This window comes from Caretta caretta, chromosome 27 (genome assembly GCF_965140235.1).
Source record: "Caretta caretta isolate rCarCar2 chromosome 27, rCarCar1.hap1, whole genome shotgun sequence".
Taxonomy (NCBI): Eukaryota; Metazoa; Chordata; order Testudines; family Cheloniidae; genus Caretta; species Caretta caretta.
The window spans coordinates 1,386,570-1,406,481 of NC_134232.1; the positions used below are offsets into that span (position 1 = coordinate 1,386,570).

General features: G+C 43.6%; 1 protein-coding gene across 5 annotated transcripts in view; it reads right to left on the reverse strand.

The window, feature by feature from the left end:
• MYO1D (myosin ID) overlaps positions 1 to 19,912 on the reverse strand; it is a 383,172-nt gene that overhangs the window by 209,667 nt on the left and 153,593 nt on the right. For all 5 annotated transcript variants that reach the window (XM_048829695.2, XM_048829697.2, XM_075123527.1 and 2 more), the window contains exon 15: positions 10,235 to 10,401. In XM_048829695.2, coding sequence (XP_048685652.1) covers positions 10,235 to 10,401 — 167 coding nt within the window. The remainder of the gene's footprint in view (positions 1 to 10,234; positions 10,402 to 19,912) is intronic.

Here is a 19,912-nt window from a genome sequence, read left to right on the forward strand (position 1 = left end):
TCATTTTAAAAGGCTTGATCTGTCGAACATTAATATCCTATTGGATTGTATGTGCTATCATTGTATGGGAAGTTATGAAGTCCTGCTATGTGTTTGTTATTGAAATATGGTGTAAGATTGGGAACACCCACAAACAGCCTTTCAGGTACAACAATGGAGTAGCTGATGATGGCCTAATAAAGGGAGTCCACACTCACAACAACTATCCTAGAAACTGTATACAATGGAGACTTCTCAGAGATAGCACGTAGACAATAGAGGCTGCTTTCAACAGGTATGTTAGCAACAAGAAGGTGGTCAGGGAAAGTGTGGGACCCATACTGAATGGGGGAGGCAAGCTACTGACAGAGCATGTGGAAAAAGCTGAAGTACTCAATGCTTTTTTTGTCTCTGTCTTCACGAACAAAGTCAGCTCCCAGACTGCTACACTGCGCAGCACAGTATGGGGAGGAGGTGAGCAGCCTTCAATTGTGAAAGAACATGTTAAGGACTATTTAGAAAAGCTGGACACGCACAACTGTTCAGGAAGGACAGGCAGGGCAGAAAAGGTGGAGGAGTTGCACTGTATGTAAGGGAGCAGTATGACTGTTCAGAGCTCAAGTATGAAACTGCAGAAAAACCTGAGTGTCTCTGGATTAAGTTTAGAAGTGTGAGCAACAAGGGTGACGTCGTGGTGGGAGTCTACTATAGACCACCGAACCGGGGGATGAGGTGGACGGGGCTTTCTTCCGGCAACTCACAGAAGTTACTAGATCGCAGGCCCTGGTTCTCATGGGAGACTTCAATCACCCTGATATATGCTGGGAGAGCAATACAGCGGTGCACAGACAATCCAGGAAGTTTTTGGAACAAAAAAAATTGTGTAGGGGACAATTTCCTGGTGCAAGTGCTGGAGGAACCAACTAGGGGCAGAGGTCTTCTTGACCTGCTGCTAACAAACCGGGAAGAATTAGTAGGGGAAGCTAAAGTGAATGGGAACCTCAGAGGCAGTGACCATGAGATGGTCGAGTTCATGATCCTGACACAGGGAAGGAAGGAGAGCAGCAGAATATGGACCCTGGACTTCAGAAAAGCAGACTTTGACTCCCTCAGGGAACTGATGGGTAGGATCCCCTGGGAGAATAACATGAGGGGGAAAGGAGTCCAGGAGAGCTGGTTGTATTTTAAAGAATCCTTATTGAGGTTACAGGAACAAACCATCCCGATGTGTAGAAAGAATAGTAAATATGGCAGGCGGCCAGCTTGGCTTAACAGTGAAATTCTTGCTGATCTTAAACACAAAAAAGAAGCTTACAAGAAGTGGAAGATTGGACAAATGACCAGGGAAGAGTATAAAAATATTGCTCAGGCATGCAGGAGTGAAATCAGGAAGGCCAAATCACACCTGGAGGTGCAGCTAGCAAGGGACGTTAGGAGTAACAAGAAGGGTTTCTTCAGGGATGTTAGCAACAAGAAGAAAGTCAAGGAAAGTGTGGGCTCCTTACTGAATGAGGGAGGCAACCTAGTGACAGAGGATGTGGAAAAAGCTAATGTACTCAATGCTTTTTTGACTCTGTCTTCACGAACAAGGTCAGCTCCCAGACTACTGCACTGGGCAGCACAGCATGGGGAGGAGGTGACCAGCCATTTCTGGAGAAAGAAGTGGTTCGGGACTATTTAGAAAAGCTGGAGGAGCACAACTCCATGGGGCGGGATGCGCTGCATCCGAGAGTGCTAAAGGAGTTGGCGGGTGTGATTGCAGAGCCATTGGCCATTATCTTTGAAAACTCATGGCGATCGGGGGAGGTCCCGGACGACTGGAAAAAGGCTAATTTAGTGCCCATCCTTAAAAAAGGGAAGAAGGAGGATCCTGGGAACTACAGGCCAGTCGGCCTCACCTCAGTCCCTGGAAAAATCATGGAGGAAGTTCTCAAGGAATCAATTCTGAAGCACATAGAGGAGAGGAAAGTGATCAGTAACAGTCAGCATGGATTCACCAAGGGCAAGTCATGCCTGACTAATCTAATTGCCTTCTATGACGAGATAACTGGCTCTGTGGATGAGGGGAAAGCGGTGGACGTCTTCTTCCTTGACTTTAGCAAAGCTTTTGACACAGTGTCCCACAGTATTCTTGCCAGCAAGTTAAAGAAGTATGGGCTGGATGAATGGACTATAAGGTAGAGAGAAAGTCAGCTAGATTGTCGGGCTCAACGGGTAGTGATCAATGGCTCCATGTCTAGTTGGCAGCCAGTATCAAGTGGAGTGCCCCAAGGGTCGGTCCTGGGGGCCAGTTTTGTTCAATATCTTCATTAATGATCTGGAGGATGGGGTGGATTGCACCCTCAGCAAGTTTGTGGATGACACTAAACTGGGAGGAGAGGTAGATACGCTGAGGGTAGGGATAGGCTACAGAGGGACCTAGACAAATTAGAGGATTGGGCCAAAAGAAATCTGATGAGGTTCAACAAGGACAAGTGCAGAGCCCTGCACTTAAGATGGAAGAATCCCGTGCACCACTACAGACTAGGGACTGAATGGGTCGGCAGCAGTTCTGCAGAAAAGGACCTAGGGATTACAGTGGACGAGAAGCTGGATATGAGTCAACAGTGTGCCTTTGTTGCCAAGAAGGCCAATGGCATTTTGTGATGTATAGGTAGGGGCATTGCCAACAGATCGAGGGATGTGATCGTTCCCCTCTATTCGACATTGGTGAGGCCTCATCTGGAGTACTGTGTCCAGTTTTGGGCCCCACACTACAAGAAGGATGTGGAAAAATTGGAAAGAGTCCAGCGGAGGGCAACAAAAATGATTAGGGGACTGGAACACATGACTTATGAGGAGAGGCTGAAGGCACTGGGATTGTTTAGCCTGCAGAAGAGAAGAATGAGGGGGGATTTGATAGCTGCTTTCAACTACCTGAAAGGGGGTTCCAAAGAGGATGGATCTGGACTGTTCTCAGTGGTAGCTGATGACAGAACGAGGAGTAATGCTCTCAAGTTGCAGTGGGGGAGGTTTAGGTTGGATATTAGGAAAAACTTTTTCACTAGGAGGGTGGTGAAACACTGGAATGCGTTACCTAGGGAGGTGGTAGAATCTCCTTCCTTAGATATTTTTAAGGTCAGGCTTGACAAAGCCCTGGCTGGGATGATTTAGTTTGGGATTAGTCCTGCTTTGAGCAGGGGATTGGACTAGATGACCTCCTGAGGTCCCTTCCAACCCTGATATTCTATGATTCTATAAATCCATGGGTCCAGATCTAATGCATCCGAGGATGCTGAGGGAGTTGGCTGATGTGATTGCAGAGTCATTGGCCATTATCTTTGAAAACTCGTGGCTATCGGGGAAGGTCCCAGATGATTGGAAAAAGGGAAATCTAGTGCCCCTCTTTAAAAACAGGGAAGAAGGAGAATCCAGGGAACTACAGACTGGTCAGCTTCACCTCAGTCCCTGGAAAAATCATGGAGCAGGTCTTCAAGAAATTCATTTTGAAGCACTTGGAGGAGAGGAAAATGATCAGGAACAGTCAACATGGATTCACCAAGGGCAAGTCATGCCTGACCAACCTGATTGCCTTCTATGATGAGATAACTGTCTCACAAGTACTCCTTTTCTTTCTGTGGATATGGGGAAGCAGTGGATGTGGTATATCTTGACTTTAGCAAAGCTTTTGATATGGTCTCCCACAGTATTCTTGCCAGCAAGTTAAAGAAGTATGGGCGGGATGAATGGACTATAAGGTGGATAGAAAGCTGGCTAGATCACTGGGCTCAACGGGTTGTGATCAACGGCTTGATGTCTTGTTGGTAGCCTGTATCAAGCAGAGTGCCACAGGGGTTTGTCTTGAGAACAGTTTTGTTCAACATCTTTATTAATGATCTGGATGATGGGATCGATTACACCCTCAGCAAGTTCGTGGATGACACTAAGCTCGGGGGAGAGGTAGATACACTGGAGGGTAGCGATAGGGTCCAGAGGGACCTAGACAAATTGGAGGATTGGGCCAAAAGAAATCTGATGAGGTTCAACAAGGGCAAGTGTAGAGTCCTGCACTTAGGATGGAAGAATCCCTTGTACTGCTACAGGCTAGAGACCGACTGGCTAAGAGGCAATTCTGCAGAAAAGAACCTGGGGATTACAGCAGACAAGAAGCTGAATATGAGTCAACAGTGTGCCCTTGTTGCCAAGAAGACTAACAGCATACTGGGCTGCATTAGTAGGACCACTGCCAGCAGATCGAGGGAAGTGATTATTCCCCTCTATTCAGCACTGGTGAGGCCACATGTGGAGTACTGCATCCAATTTTGGGGTCCCCACTACAGAAAGTATGTGGATAAATTGGAGAGCATCCAGAAGAGGGCAACCAAAATGATCAGGGAGCTGGGGCACATGACTTATGAGGAGAGGCTGAGGGAACTGGGATTATTTAGTCTGCAGAAGAGAAGAGTGAGGGGGGATTTGATAGCAGTCTTCAACTACATGAAGGGAGATTCCAAAGAGGATGGAGCTAGGCTGTTCTCAGTGGTGGCAGATGACAGTGGGGGAAGCCTAGGTTGGATATTAGGAAAAACTATTTCTCTAGGAGGGTGGTGAAGCACTGGAATGGGTTACCTAGGGAGGTGATGGAATGTCCATCCTTAGGGTTTTTATGGCCTGGCTTGACAAAGACCTGGCTGGGATGATTAGTTGGGGTTGGTCCTGCTTTGTGCAGGGGGTTGGACTAGATGACCTCCTGAGGTCCCTTCCAACTCTGATATTCTATGATTCTACACTTGACTCATACCATAGCAAAGGTTCTTTCCAGGAAGCTAAAAGAAACTACAAAAGAGGGGAAGTGACATCATCACTTGGCCTCTCCCTTCCCCCACAACTCAACACCTGCAAACACATCTGGAGAACAAAGATTGAACAGGGGAGGTGGTCCCAGGCTAGAAAGGAGAGGCCTGTGTATTCAGAAACTATACCATCTACCAGGGTGAGATACTGTTTGATTCAAATCCTGTCTAGTTAAAAGAACTCAGATTGCAATTTTACTTTTATTTCTTAGGTAACTAACTTTGATCTGTATGCTTATTACTTATAATCACTTAAAATCTATCTTTTTTCAGTTAATAAATCTATTTTATATTTTACCTAAAACAGTGCATATTTGTTGAAATGCTTGAGGAATCTACTCAGTGAACAAAAGCTGGTGCATATCCTCTTTCTTTTGAAGCAGTGGCAGACTGGGTAATAAAACTTATACTGGTCAGGCTTCTGACTAGGGCAAGATGGTACTGCTCTATGGTCTCAGGCTGGGGAGCTGAGGGAATTGGCTGGAGCCTCTCGATTGTTGGTTCATGAGCGGCTGGCAAAAGCATTCATGTAACTCAGATGGGTGTGTCCCTGACTGTGGATGTCTGTGTAAGTGCAGTACCGGGAGAGGTTTGTGGCTTAGCAACAGCATCACAGTGAGAGAGAGCCCAGGTTGGTAAGCCAGAGGGCTCAGAGGTACCCCAGTTTCAGGCTGCATCCCATCACAAGCTGATCATCAAGTAGGTGGGTACAAGAACTATTCTCCTTTATCAGGCATTTAATTACTCACTTTTCCAAACTCCCCACACACAAACAAAGAGAAGCAGAAAACAGTTCAGCATTAAACAACTATGAATCAAACGGGAAAATAATCAGATCTGACTCTGCTCTGCAAAAACGTATGCTATATTTGAGAAGTGCTGATTGGATAAACAGGCTTTTGCAAGGGAGCATCGATGAATTTTCTGCATATGATTTACAGACCTAATCAATAATGCAATAGGCAATTTCACCATAACAAAATTATCCCTATTCATGTTCTAAAGGAAACACATTCAACATAGTTTTAACTATTTGCCCATTTAAAAACCCATGAACTGAGAAGTCAAAATTCAATCCCAATTTTCTAGGCATGGATTTTTTTCAGTTGGCAAGCTAATTCAGAAATAAATGTTAGATGGACAACCACAAATCTGGTGTCACAACCTTAGAAAACCTTTTTATAGGAAATAGGGTCTAATATAAAGCTGCTGGGGTTCATTCTATAACAAAAAAGAGAGTATTAAACTGACTAAAATATATACAATACTGTCACTGATCTATTAAAATTAACCTCTGAACAAACTTGACAGCAAAAAACCTGCTCTAGCACATGGTTCGAAGCAGGCCCCAGTATATCAGTGACAGACGGTAATGGAAGGCACAACATGATTGTTTATTAAGAGTATGCTAAAGTGTATAAAAGCTGATATTTTTAAAATATCCCTCATCGTCTCACGATGAAAAGTTTTTCCATGTATATTTGGAAGGGCTCAGAGTTCTCACTCTCAAATATTATGCAGTACTTAAATATTTTACACACATACCAAAAAACTTGCGTTTGGTTTCAGATCTCTGCTCTCTATTCCCAGTGGAAAAATGTTTCTGCTATAATTAATTCACTGGGACATGAAATGGAAAAATCTTTCACCTTAGACATTTCACATTAGATGAAAGACAATCAGGGTGACAGAACAAATCAGTCTTTTATTAAGCAGACCTGATGGGGTCAGACAAGAGGAATAAAATGTCAGATCTAAAACCTGTACAACAAGGTGGAGGAATATTTTATGAAAGAGGTGGAGAGAAATTAAAATCCCCAGAAGAGACAAGGCTGCATCAACAAAAGAGATCCAACATTTAGACAACATTACAGGTATCAATTTAATGCAGGGCAGTTTTACGTTCACTCTCTCTTAATGCAACAACTGGTAGTATTAACATTGCCAGAATACTGCTGCAGGCTTTCCATCTCTCCAGCAGCATGTGCAATGCAAGCTCACTAATTCCTTCCCTGAGGCAAAGAGCATGACCCCGATCCCCTACCAAGTCAAAATCCCAAAACTTTACTGCTAAATATAATGAAGCAGGACCCAGAATAAATCTGCTGCCTGACAGAATAGCTCTTCCCCTCCCCCATGCCTAAAGATCTCAACAGCCTTCAAGGTCATCCATACATTAAACATCCTTGTCTGCACTCCTTTGTTTTTCTCTCCCCTTCATTTTTAAACTACAGAAGGAAACTGTACAGAAAGAAGAAAGGTTGCTTTCTAAAACCTACAATCCTCAATGGAAGTCTCCTGAAATTCAGACATAATATTTGCTGATAAACTCGGGGTTGAACATGAAGTGCAATATTTCTATCACAACAATTCAGCTGGTGGGGTTTCCAGTGTTATTTTCATGCCACACTTAATGTTACTTTAGAAGAGGCATTAGAACTGGGAATGTCAACAATGAAAAGTGTTCGATTATATCCTCAAGAAACCAAGCTTCCTGGCCACCACCGTCCCCACAAAATACCAAGCCATAAGATTTTTGGCAATTTAGATGTTAAAACCAATAATGCAACACACAAGCATTTAATGACAACGTATTGATTTCAAGATGCATTTTACCCGAAGGATGCCAGTGAAAACAGATTGACTGTGGGCTTGATCTAAATATGCTTGATCTTACTTTACTGAAAGTGATATTTGGCCAGGTTCTAGGATCTCTACTCAGTTCTTAAATAACCAGACTCACTGTGACTGCAGTGGGAGCTTTCTTGAATATAAGTTCTAACTAAAGAGAGTGAGGAGGTCAGAATACAGTATGTTAATTATTGTTTCTCTCACTTCTGCTAATAAAGTGAGATATCGAGTGTGTTAGGGCTAAGCAATGCAACAAAGGTTTAAAAGGTCATACCAATTGCTATACATGAATCTAATTTTCCAGCTATTAGCTTCGTTTTGCTCTCAGACATACAAGAGCTTATCATATATCCACTGAACAGTAGCTTCTTGTGCAATCATAAGAGCGGATTTTAATGGATTCCTGATAACGTGCAAGTGTGACTGAGGGCAGAATCAAGCCCTAAACTTGTATGATGTTGAAAAGTGACAGTTCATGACAAAAATGAAATACAGTAAATACTATTTGTTGAACCATACTCTTCTGTTACTCTTCAGCTACTGGAAAAATCCCATCAAAGCCATATCAGTCATTAAGAACAGCAGTTCTTCCAATTCTTTCTTTCCAACACTTGCTTATTCTTCCCACACTCAGGGTCAGTTTCTCACTTGCTCAAATGAGTGAAAAACCAAAACCGATTCAATGATCCACTAGCAAGATGATATGTTTCAGAATGGCAGCCGTGTTAGTCTATATCAGCAGAAACGAGGAGTACTTGTGGCACCTCAGAGGCTAAAATTTATTTGAGCAGAAGCTTTCATGGGCTAAAGTCCACTTCATCAGATGCATGTAGTGGAAAATACAGTAGGAAGAGAGAGAGAGAGAGAGAGAGAGAGAGAGAGAGAGAGTGTGTGTGTGTGTGTGTGTGTCATCTGATGAAATGGGCTTTAGCCCATGAAAGCTTCTGCTCAAATAAATTTTAGCCTCTGAGGTGCCATAAGTACTCCTGGTTGTTTCTGTTGATACAGACTGCTGATACATATATATACACACATACATATACACACACACACAAACACACACACACAGAGAACATGAAAAAATGGGGGTTGCCATACCAGCTCTAACGAGATCAATCGATTAAGGTGGGCTATTATCAGCAGGAGAAAAAAAAACTTTTGTAGTGATAATTAGGATGGCCCATTTCAAACAGTTGACAAGAAGGTGTGAGTAACAGTAGGGGGAAAATTAGCCCAGGGAAATAGTTTTTAGTTAGTGTAATGACTCATCCACTCCCAGTTTTTATTCAAGCCTATTTTAATGGTTTGCAGATTAATTCCTGTTCTACTGTTTCTTGGTGGAGTCTGTTTTTGAAGTTTTTTTGTTGAATAATTGAGACTTTTAGATCTGCAGTTGAGTGTCCAGGGAGGTTGAAGTGTTCTCTAACTGGTTTTTGAATGTAATAATTCTTGACATCTGATTTGTGTCCATTTATTCTTTTGCGTAGAGACTGTCCGGTTTGGCCAATTTACATGGCAGAGGTGCATTGCTGGCACGTGATGAATGATGGCATATATCACATTGGTAGATGTGCAGGTGAACAAGCCTCTGATAGTATGGCTGATGTGATTAGATCCTATGATGGCGTCCCTTGAATAGATATGTGGACAGAGTTGGCAACAGGCTTTGTTGCAAGGATAGGTTCCTGGGTTAGTGTTTTTGTTGTGTGGTTGCTGGTGAGTATTTGCTTCAGGTTTATTATGCTCAAATAAATTTGTTCATCTCTAAGGTGCCACAAGGACTCCTCGTTCTTTCGAGCAAGATGATGAAATTCTAGATATGCACAGTACTTTACATACATGGTAAGAAACCTTAGGGCTTGTCTTCACTACCAGGGTAAGCCGACCTAAATTACACTACTCCAGCTACGTTATTCACCCCAGCTACTTTATTCATCTTCACTGCACTGTGTCGATGGGGGATGCTCTCCCGTTGACTTACCTTACTCTTCTTGGAGAGCTCTCTACCATCGATTTTGCGGGTCTTCATTAGACCTGCTAAATCAACACCCGTTGCATCAATTGCAGCAGTGTCTATCTCCCCGGTAGTGAAGACAAGCCCTTAGCTTAAGCAACATTTCTACCTAATAAATACAGAGTGCAGCATGCATCAAAAATCATGTTTTCATGGGGTCATGTCATATCATCTCATTCCTATCCTCCCACCTTCTATTTATAAATTCACTGAGTCCAAAGGTTTCCTTTCTGACCCATGTAATGTCACTCCATATTTGAAAAGTGTTTTTCTCCCCCAGGAAAGGAAACTTTCCATACTTCTCCAAAATATAAGACAAAATTTAGAAAAGAAAACAAAAGACACTATTTAATTCTGTGTCTAGAGTTAATTTTTGTGGGGAGGATCCTCATTGTCCATTAATTCTAACGATACTAAGACAGTAACAGAACACTGGTTCAGTCTAATTGGGGTCATGGGGTTTTCATCCCTGCTGTTTATAAAGGGTGGAAAATGGTAGGCCATGAAGAACGCACTCCTCAAGTCTGTGCATCTGCTGCCATAGCAGGCTGAACAGCCAGCACCCTTCTGTGACCAACAGTGTTTTATCCAAGCCACTAGTGTGCGCTCAAAAAAGAAACAATATATGTGTACCATTCATGACTAAAGATCACCAGACTAAAGGATTCTATATTTACAGATCATAGTGAAGGCAAATCATTAGATTGTGCAGCTCAACCAATAGCCTAGAAAGCCGGCAAACATCTCAAAAAAAAGCATGCACTAATTCCCTTCTCACCTGTGAAGAAACTTTTCATATGTTTGGCGGTAGGCAAATCCTGCCCGTCGGACCCTGACATTCTCCAGAAGTCCAAGGTATTCCACTTGATGCCTGCAACGTTCTTCATCAAACAGCTGTGATGATTTTTTTTCATTGGGCTTAATGCATCGGACATAATATGGCTCCTACAGGGACAAATCAAACAATGACTTACACAGAGCTAAGAACTTTGTGAAGGATACAATTTACTAAATAAAACACACAAATGCACAATTAAAGTAAGTATGCATTCTCCTAAACAGTTTGCCTTTGAATATGAACATGATATAACATATTAACTGAAATTTTCTCTTCAGTTACAGAAAGGAAACAAGACAAAGCTACTGTCATTAAGGAGCATTTGGGGTAATAAGGTGACCCGGAGGGACATGTTTGCAAGGCATAAATATAGACAAATTAAGGGGTCCCAGTACAATAACGAGTCACTAGCACAAAAATGACACGCATCCTTGAAAAGTATAGAGTCAGATTCCCCCAGCTGGTCCAAAGAGGTGCAAATGGACCACTTGCACTCCAGAAGACTTTATCCCAAGGGGGGAGAGAGCTATGTTTCACCACTCACATTTAAAGATTCCACCAGGGGAGCACAACGGTAGTTGCCACCATGAGCCCCACCAAGTGAGGCTGCTTCACCACCCACTTTTCACGGGGTCACCTTGCACAGCCATAACTTTTCTATAGCAGGCCCTGAGCCTGGCTTACCCATAACCTGATTGAACCACATCTCAAGCACCCTTGGTCAATTCTAGCTCAGGCCCATATATGCCATTCAAGCAGCATAGAGAGACCATACAGGTTCCACAACTGGCTAGGGAAGAATTCTTCTAGAACAGAAAATACAAAGAGTCAACTTATGCTGCCCCACCTGGTGCTTGGTAGAGGGCATACTGGAAGGGGAGCCTCTGTAGGGGTGAGTGCCATAGAAACTCTGAACTACATTGGGCTATAGCATAGCCCATGGGCTTCTTCAATAAGGTTGCAGCCAATTAGAGAAGCCTCTGGTAGCTGCATCGGTTTCCAGAATGCCAAGAATTGAAGCAACACAAAGGTGTCTTTAAACTACTTTTGCCACACCCTCCCCAAGCAGTTGTCCTGTATTGCTTCACCTGCAAGGCACAACACAGAAACCATTTCCCCTGACTCCGAATCCCTCCACTGACTCCTTCTAAGCAACCTAAGACACTGATGACTGTTCCTCCCAGCACATTCCCATTTGATCTCTTTGCTTTGCAAACAATGAGTTTTGATTTTTCATTAGTTCCTTTCTGCTACCCCAATCTGTGCCTTTTTTCTCATGCTGCTCCCTACTCATGGAATGCAATCCCCATCCCATTACGTCAAGCCACAATTCTCCCTGTTAAAAACCCATTTCTGCAAGTCCCAAAAGAAGCAAGTTTATAACTAAACACAGAAACTAAGTTGTCTCAATCTCTGGATAGAGTCTTATATTCCTCTAGCATAACTTTAAACCTGCAAAGCAGGCAGGGCAAGGATTATCCTCATATTAGGTATGTGCAGCACCAAGCGCATTACTGGTGCTAAACAAACAAGCCGCAGCCAGGGTGAACAAGATGCAAGAGCTTCACTAAGAGAATCTAGATAATCCACATACATGATGTGAGACTGAAGAGAATTGTTAACAAAAGGTTAAACGTTTGCCCATTCATTCATTCACTGGATCAACATTAAGTCTGAACTATGATATGTATTTTCCTCTCTCAGTAGAAGAAAAACAAGTGTTCTCCCTGTGCGAAGGAAGAGACAGTACTATGAACAGTTCACACATTTTACATCATACTTCTGTAAGATTTTCTTGTTTGGAATGTCTTCGCAAAATGAATGTAAATTCATCTACACTTTGAACATTGCACCTCTTCAAAAGGATAAAACATTCATATTTTTAACATGAGTCAAGTAGCCAAGAGTAACTGTGGAAAAAAACTGTGGACACAATGGAGGGAGAATCACTTCTTGGGAGGCATGGAAGGAAGAGTGCACCTTTGGGTGAAAAGATTCCAGAGTTCTGAGTACTACCTTGTCTTCATGAAATATGCAATAGGGCTCCTGCACAGAAAGCTCTGCCAACTCAAACACTCATCTGGAGGACGTGATGGCTATCAGAAAAAAAGCCTTGATGGACAAATACTGACATCCGTAGTTCACAGGGGTTTTTTTTTTGGGTCAGGGCCCACATCACAAGTGACAGGTCTCATTAGGAAAACAGAGGCCTGCCTGCCTGCTTGGCTAACCGGACTGCTAAAGGAATCTGGCAACCCGGGGTTTCTGTGTCAGAGAATCCAGAGACTCTGCAAACATCATGCTACTATAGGCAGACATCTGACTAGCAATAGGGCCGCACTGGAGACCTTTGAAGCCTTCTTCAAGAAAATACAAAATAGTTGTAATTCCTGAATTACTACAATTTGCTTCACATTCCATGCACCAGCTACAGAACTTGGTCCAGATAGAAGTATACTTTCTAGAAGAAAGAAGAAAAGGAGTACTTGTGGCACCTTAGAGACTAACCAATTTATTTGAGCATAAGCTTTCGTGAGCTACAGCTCACTTCATCAGATGCATACTGTGGAAAGTTTAGAAGATCTTTTTATATACACACAAAGCATGAAAAAATACCTCCTCCCACCCCACTCTCCTGCTGGTAATAGCTTATCTAAAGTGATCACTCTCCTTACAATGTGTATGATAATCAAGTTGGGCCATGTCCAGCACAAATCCAGGTTTTCTCACCACCACCACCACCACCACCCCCCCCACAAACCCACTCTCCTGCTGGTAATAGCTTATCTAAAGTGACCACTCTCCTTACAATGTGTATGATAATCAAGGTGGGCCATTTCCAGCACAAATCCAGGGTTTAACACAAACGTCGGGGGGGGGGGGAGGAAAAAACAAGGGGAAATAGGTTACCTTGCATAATGACTTAGCCACTCCCAGTCTCTATTCAAGCCTAAATTAATTGTATCCAATTTGCAAATGAATTCCAATTCAACAGTTTCTCGCTGGAGTCTGGATTTGAAGTTTATTTGTTTTAATATTGCAACCTTTAGGTCTGAGATCGAGTGACCAGAGAGATTGAAGTGATCTCCGACTGGTTTATGAATGTTATAATTCTTGACATCTGATTTGTGTCCATTTATTCTTTTACGTAGAGACTGTCCAGTTTGACCAATGTACATGGCAGAGGGGCATTGCTGGCACATGATGGCATATATCACATTGGTGGATGTGCAGGTGAACGAGCCTCTGATAGCGTGGCTGATGTTATTAGGCCCTGTGATGGTGTCCCCTGAATAGATATGTGGGCACAGTTGGCAAGGGGCTTTGTTGCAAAGATCGGTTCCTGGGTTAGTGGTTCTGTTGTGTGGTATGTGGTTGCTGGTGAGTATTTGCTTCAGGTTGCGGGGCTGTCTGTAGGCAAGGACTGGCCTGTCTCCCAAGATCTGAGAGAGTGTTGGGTCATCCTTCAGGATAGGTTGTAGATCCCTCATAATGCGTTGGAGGGGTTTTAGTTGGGGGCTGAAGGTGACGGCTAGTGGCGTTCTGTTATTTTCTTTGTTAGACCTGTCCTGTAGTAGGTGACTTCTGGGAACTCTTCTGGCTCTATCAATCTGTTTCTTCACTTCCGCAAGTGGGCATTGTAGCTGTAAGAATGCTTGATAAAGATCTTGTAGGTGTTTGTCTCTGTCTGAGGGGTTGGAGCAAAGAAGAAAGAAGTGGCCTGACTTTGGCGGACAAACCCAATGACATTAGCACTTCTCTTTCAATAGCCAGGCTGTTAGGTGCAGCCAGCTGGGGACTGATGAAAAAGAGGACCTTGTGAGAAGATGTCCTGTCTCACTGGGGCTGTAGTGGCAGTCCTAATTTCAGCTCTCTCAGGTCTGAACACCAGGCTCTCCTTGACCAATGTGGGAATACCAATATTATTGTCACCAGCTCATTTTATCTTCTGGACCACTTTCCCTAATAATGGAAACACAAAGAGGAGGCCATGAGGCCATCTGTAAGGTAGGCCATCTGTCCCCATGCACCTGGAGTCCACCTGCCTGGTGCAGTATTTTGGTCGTTTCAAGTTCATGTGGTTTGCAGATAGGTTTGTGAAGGCAGGCTCAACAAGGGACAATTAACTCTGACTTCCTTATTCAGACACCACTCAAGAGTTTTTCACCTCATGCCTACTGAGCCAGTCTCCCTTTACATGAACTGCCCTGAGGGAGAGGAGAGAATGCTCTGCCCAGAAGCTGCGACTGGACAACAGGGGATGGATCACTTGGTAAATTGCCCTGTTCTGTTCATTCCCTCTGAAGCACCTGGCACTGGCCACAGTTGGAAGATAAGATCCTGGGCTAGATGGATCATAGTCTGACCCACCATAGCCGTTCTTATGCCCACTGCATGATTTCCATCGCTTCAGCAGATAGTACTGGGCTTCTTGTTCACTACTGATTGTTCACTTATGCAACTACAATCATGCTGTCTGACTGATTGAGGATGTGGTTCCCCTCTAGGCTGGACTAGAACCTTTGCAGCATCAGCTTGACTGCTCTTAGTTATAGGAAGTTTACACTGTGGGCTCTTTCCTCTTGATTGCAGATGTCTTGAGCTGCATGAGTTCCCAAATGTGCTCCCCATCCCTTGAAGCTGGCATTGGTTGTGAAGATAAGGAGATCTAGAAGGCATATGGGTATCCTTTTATGGACATGGACTTGGGCTGACCACCTTTTAAAAGAGTTGATTATCTGCGCCAGAACCTTCACTTGATATGTTCCCAGGAATGGACCTTAAAGATGAAGCCGTGAAGGTGCCTGTTGTGATCACCCATGGAGTGATCCCTTTGCACAGTACTAGGAGGCCAAATACTCGAAGGCTCCATGCTATAGTGGGCTTCTTGCAGTTCCAAAACAATGCAAGGAGGTCCCGAATCTTCTGGAACCGCTCTAGAATTGGATATATACTTGCTATAGAGGTGTCCATGGAAATGGGTAAGGAGACTGTCTGCTCAGAAGAGCCTGCCTCTCCAATCCTGCCTACATCCCTTCCTGCACAAGAGAGTGAGGTGAAATGACCCTGAAGTGACTGGGCTACATCCTCCCCCAGAGCCAGCCAAGTTCCCCAGCGGGACACAGACCCCTCCTTTTACCTCTGGCTTTTCTCACCTAGCTTTCCCTGAAGACTGCTGGGATATCAACCACAGCAAACACCCCTAAAGGGGGAGCAGTGATGAGGGGACAACTCCCTTTGAAAGTTCAAACACAGCCACAGGACCCAGATGGGAACTGGAAAGAGACGTTACTGAATTGTTCGCCTGAAAACTTGAAATAAAGTTTGGAATTTCCCTCAAGGCAGCTCTGCAGCAGGGAAGCTTGGCCAAGCCACCAGCAGGCAGAAAAAACTGGAAGGATTTTCAGGAGGCAGGCATTCTCCTGCTGCCAATCATTGCCAGGGCTGGGTTGGCTCCCAAACTGCATAGGGGCTGAAATACTCATTGTGATGGATCTGTGGACCTGAGCACAATGAAGAATGAGTTGGTTTAAATCCAGTTCCAACATCATAGGTTTCCACAACACAAAAGTCAAAACTGGCAGTAACTAACATCCTTGCTATGAGAGTCATCAAGGATGGAATGGGCCATGGAGACCAATAGTGGCTCTTCCAGGTCCAAGTTGAAGCACATTGGCAGGTTACTGCTGGAAAACATGCCCTGTTTTACCAAGTGTGTGAACAAAGGACACTGGTCTCCAGTGCTGTCAAGTACATCCTTCACACAATTGGAGTTTAACTCGCTTAAACTTAAATTTATTTAAATGTTCTACATCTTACATCATCTTACATTTATTTAAATGTTCTACAGTGGAGAAATCCAGAAAGGTCAACATGAGAGAGACTCCTAAACCTGTCTGGCAATCTCTTGCATCAGGATAATGCCTTCATTTTGAATTTTTTGGATTTCATTTTGTTTTAAAGCTTAATGCTTTTTCAAAGTAGTTTTTGTACTTCATAATGGCCCGCAATTAACATCCCAGTAAACTTTGCAATGGATACATTAACATTACTGCTAACTTGATTTTTATAGAGGTACATATCTGGTTGGCACTGCTGTGGTATCTGAGCCCCTCACACGCTCTTTAGTGCATTTATCCTCTGTGAAGTAGGGAGGAACTATTCTCTCTGTTTTACAGATGGGAAACTGAGGCACAAAGACACTAAGTGATTTGCCCAGTTTGCACAGGTAGTCTGCATCAGAGCAGGGAATTGAAACAACCTCAAGTCCTAGCACTCTAACCACTGGTTCAGCCTTTCTCTGTATGAAAGTTTCTTCATTTTTCTTCACCTCTAGTTTTGAAAGTGTCTCCTCTATGGTTTGCAGCTAATTACCTGAGACATGCTTAGACCCTCCTAAAAAGATGCAGAAGGGAAACATTTGTGCTAGATTAGTCACAGTGATGGAATTATGAACACACTAGAGAGGATGCCTGCCAAAGTGAATTTGAGGGAAAGCTAGGAGTGGAGAGGAGGAAAAAAATTCAGAGGGAGAGATGGAGAGGTTGGAATAAAGGAAGGGTCTCAAAAGAGCAGTCAGCCCCAGAATAGCTCATCATTCATCGTAATGTCAGCCAGAGCAGTACAAGCTCTAGTGTTTTTTAAAGGAAAGAAAGAACCCAAGGGATCAGTCAAACAAGACCAAATACTCAAGAGGAAAACATGGGAAGATAAAGTTTGTCAAGCACACAGCTTTATGTGGCAGCTACATAAATCAGCCTATTGACATTTTAAAAAGATGCATTTGAAGACACCTCTTCATATCTTTCATTTCCCTTTTTCCAGTGCAATAAAAGTATGTTTAACAATCCTAGGTTTCTGTCCCTGGACTCTCTTAGTACAAGTTTGGAAGGGGACAGTAGATTAAGTATTTAACCTGCCATAATAAGAGTAGCCATCACTTAGATTCAGTGTGCTCCAAAAATATGTTTAATTGAATCTCAACTAACAAGGCAAACATGCAGAACTGAACACCCTTTTGAATTAGGAGTCTTAGCTATCCAACCAGTAGATTTTTTAGCAAAGGTAGGCGTGAGGTTTTAAAGATACATTTTATAATTGGGAAAAACGAAACTGATTGTGTGTGTATGTATCACGGTAGCTTTGACAGAATTTTCTGTTAAAATTAATTCAGTGTTTACAGATAGCTCTTGCATAGTACATGATAAACACTTCTAAAATACTTATTCCTATAGCAACTGCCATCTGATACTCAAAAAGCATGTTAGAAACAATGAATTAAACCCCATTGCCACTGAGCAGTCTGCCACCCCCATTTTACAAACAGGTAAACTAAGCCACAGAGAAATTAATTGACTTGCAAAGCCACTAATAGAACTCAAATTGTCTATTCTTCCCATGCTCACTCTATTGTCTGAACATCTGACTTCAAGCCCTGTGTTTAAGCCACAAGTCCTTCCCTTTCCTCCCAAAAATTTCAGAATTCCAGTTTTTAAGAAAAAAAAACAGGATTCAACTAGAATGTCTGGGGAACAATTAAACTCATCTTTGAAAAAGTGTGTCCATTTAAGCATATTAGAAAGTTCTAGTATCTATTAGAGTTTTGCTTGAATTGATACAGGTTTTGTCTCTAAAATGACCATATTAAAAAAAAAATCCACACAAGGTTAGTAATTACTAACAAGTGTAATTTATTTGAACACACTTTTGCCCATTCGGTTATGTTCTCTTATTTTTCTCTTGGCAGTAGCTAATTTCTTATATGACACCAGCATCAAGGCTGCAAGAAAACTGTCCATGTTATTTGTCACATTAATTAGCAATTACTCTTTGGGTGAAGAGTTAAATGCTTTCTAAAAGTTTCCCTGGTCTTTTGTTCATTGTTGTTGTTCAGGTTGTTGGTTTTTTTCTTCCTTTCTTTTTTGTCCTCTAGTCACTATCAGTCTAGTTTCAGTGAACAGAATGCCACGTAGTCAGCAAGCCATGTGATGGAGTGCACCAAGGTGCTTTTCTCACAAAGCCCAGGACTGTTTCAACCACAACAGTGCCTGCAGACCTTTCAAACCATAGCACTGGAAGAAGCATCTTTAAGTCAGAAAAGTGGAAATTTATGAACTGAAGCCAAGGTTTAAAGCTTTAAGTTCTTCTAGAGAGTCAGTGGCTCATGGAATCAAGCCTTTTCCCAGATCAGAACTGGTCCTGCCAGCCTCTAGTGGCAGTTCCCCTTACGTCCACAGTGTTACCCGAAATTGGGCCAGCTAGTAAGCTTAGGGAGGACTAATGACCCACAGAGTTTGGAAGAAAGCAACACGTTTATTATACTGATAGCTAAGCTCAAAAGAAGGGGGGAGAGGGGTCACACACACACTCGCATACTCATGCTCCCAGGACAGGCAAGGCACTGGAGATGTCAGGATCCTTCAAGGAAAGTGTTCCACAGCACAGCAATGGACAGTGCAATGAAAGTAAGTCTTCCCGAGGCACGATGGAATGCAACGCGGCGAACCACTGGCCAGGCGATCCGGGCAAAGGGCCTTCACGGAAGGTACAATCTTGTGAGTGCACTCCTGAGCACATGGCCCCTTCCCCTTTTAAGGACCTGCTCCGCATGGCCTGCGACTAAAGGTGACTTGGCCGCGTCTGGTTGGTCACACTCCACCTCAGCCAGTGTCCATGCAGTGTCCATGCATTGGGCATGTGAACGCTGCCTAATCAGAGTCCCAGACACTTTGTCTACCTGGGAGCTCTTCTGATCTTCCAGGTGCTCAAGCAGCCTATTCAACCCACAAGCATTCCAGGAGGGAGAGGGAGGGGGAAAGCCACTTCACAAGTAGATCACACAGATCACAGCTGCTCCAACACCACACAGGTGTCCTGGCTGGAGCTGAATCCTACGCACCACCAACATATGAACCATACAGTTCAAGGACCTCTAAGGTCAGAGTGCTGTAGCAGTGTATTACTGCACAGAATCCATTCTGCATTCACATCAAAGTAATCTCGTATCTTCTGTGCCAACAATAACCTGACTACTAATCAGAGAACACAAACAGAAGCAGCAGAAGATTTCGTAAAATTGTCAACCGATGTTATCAACCAATGTGTTACTATGTTTAATGATCATCGTTTGAAACCCTGAATCAAGAGACATGTCCCTTCTGCACCTGCAGAGCCAGAGTTTCATAGAGCCATAGATATGTAGGGCTCAAAAGGTCCTCATATCAGTGATCAAGACATGGGCAGTCATGCCTCAGAGCCAGAATCAGAGACCAGCTGCCAGAACCAAGGGTTACGGAGCCAGAGTCAGAAGTAAGGAATCCAAGCCGAGGGTTCGGAATGGGTTACCTGAAGTGAGGGGCCAGGGCAGGGAACATGCAGGAGCCATCAGGAATGCTTCAGCAGCTGCTGAACTGCTTCTACTGCTAGGCCAAAGAGCCAGTCTGCTGACTTTTCCAATCAATCAGGCAGGCAAAGCCGATCAGGCCACCTATTACAGGCCAGCTGTACTCATTAGGGTGCTGGGAGACTGGCTCTGATGCAGGACCTGATTTCTGACACCCCGAGAAGTCATCAAGTCCAGCCTCCTGCACCGAGCCAGGACCAAGTAAACAAAACGGT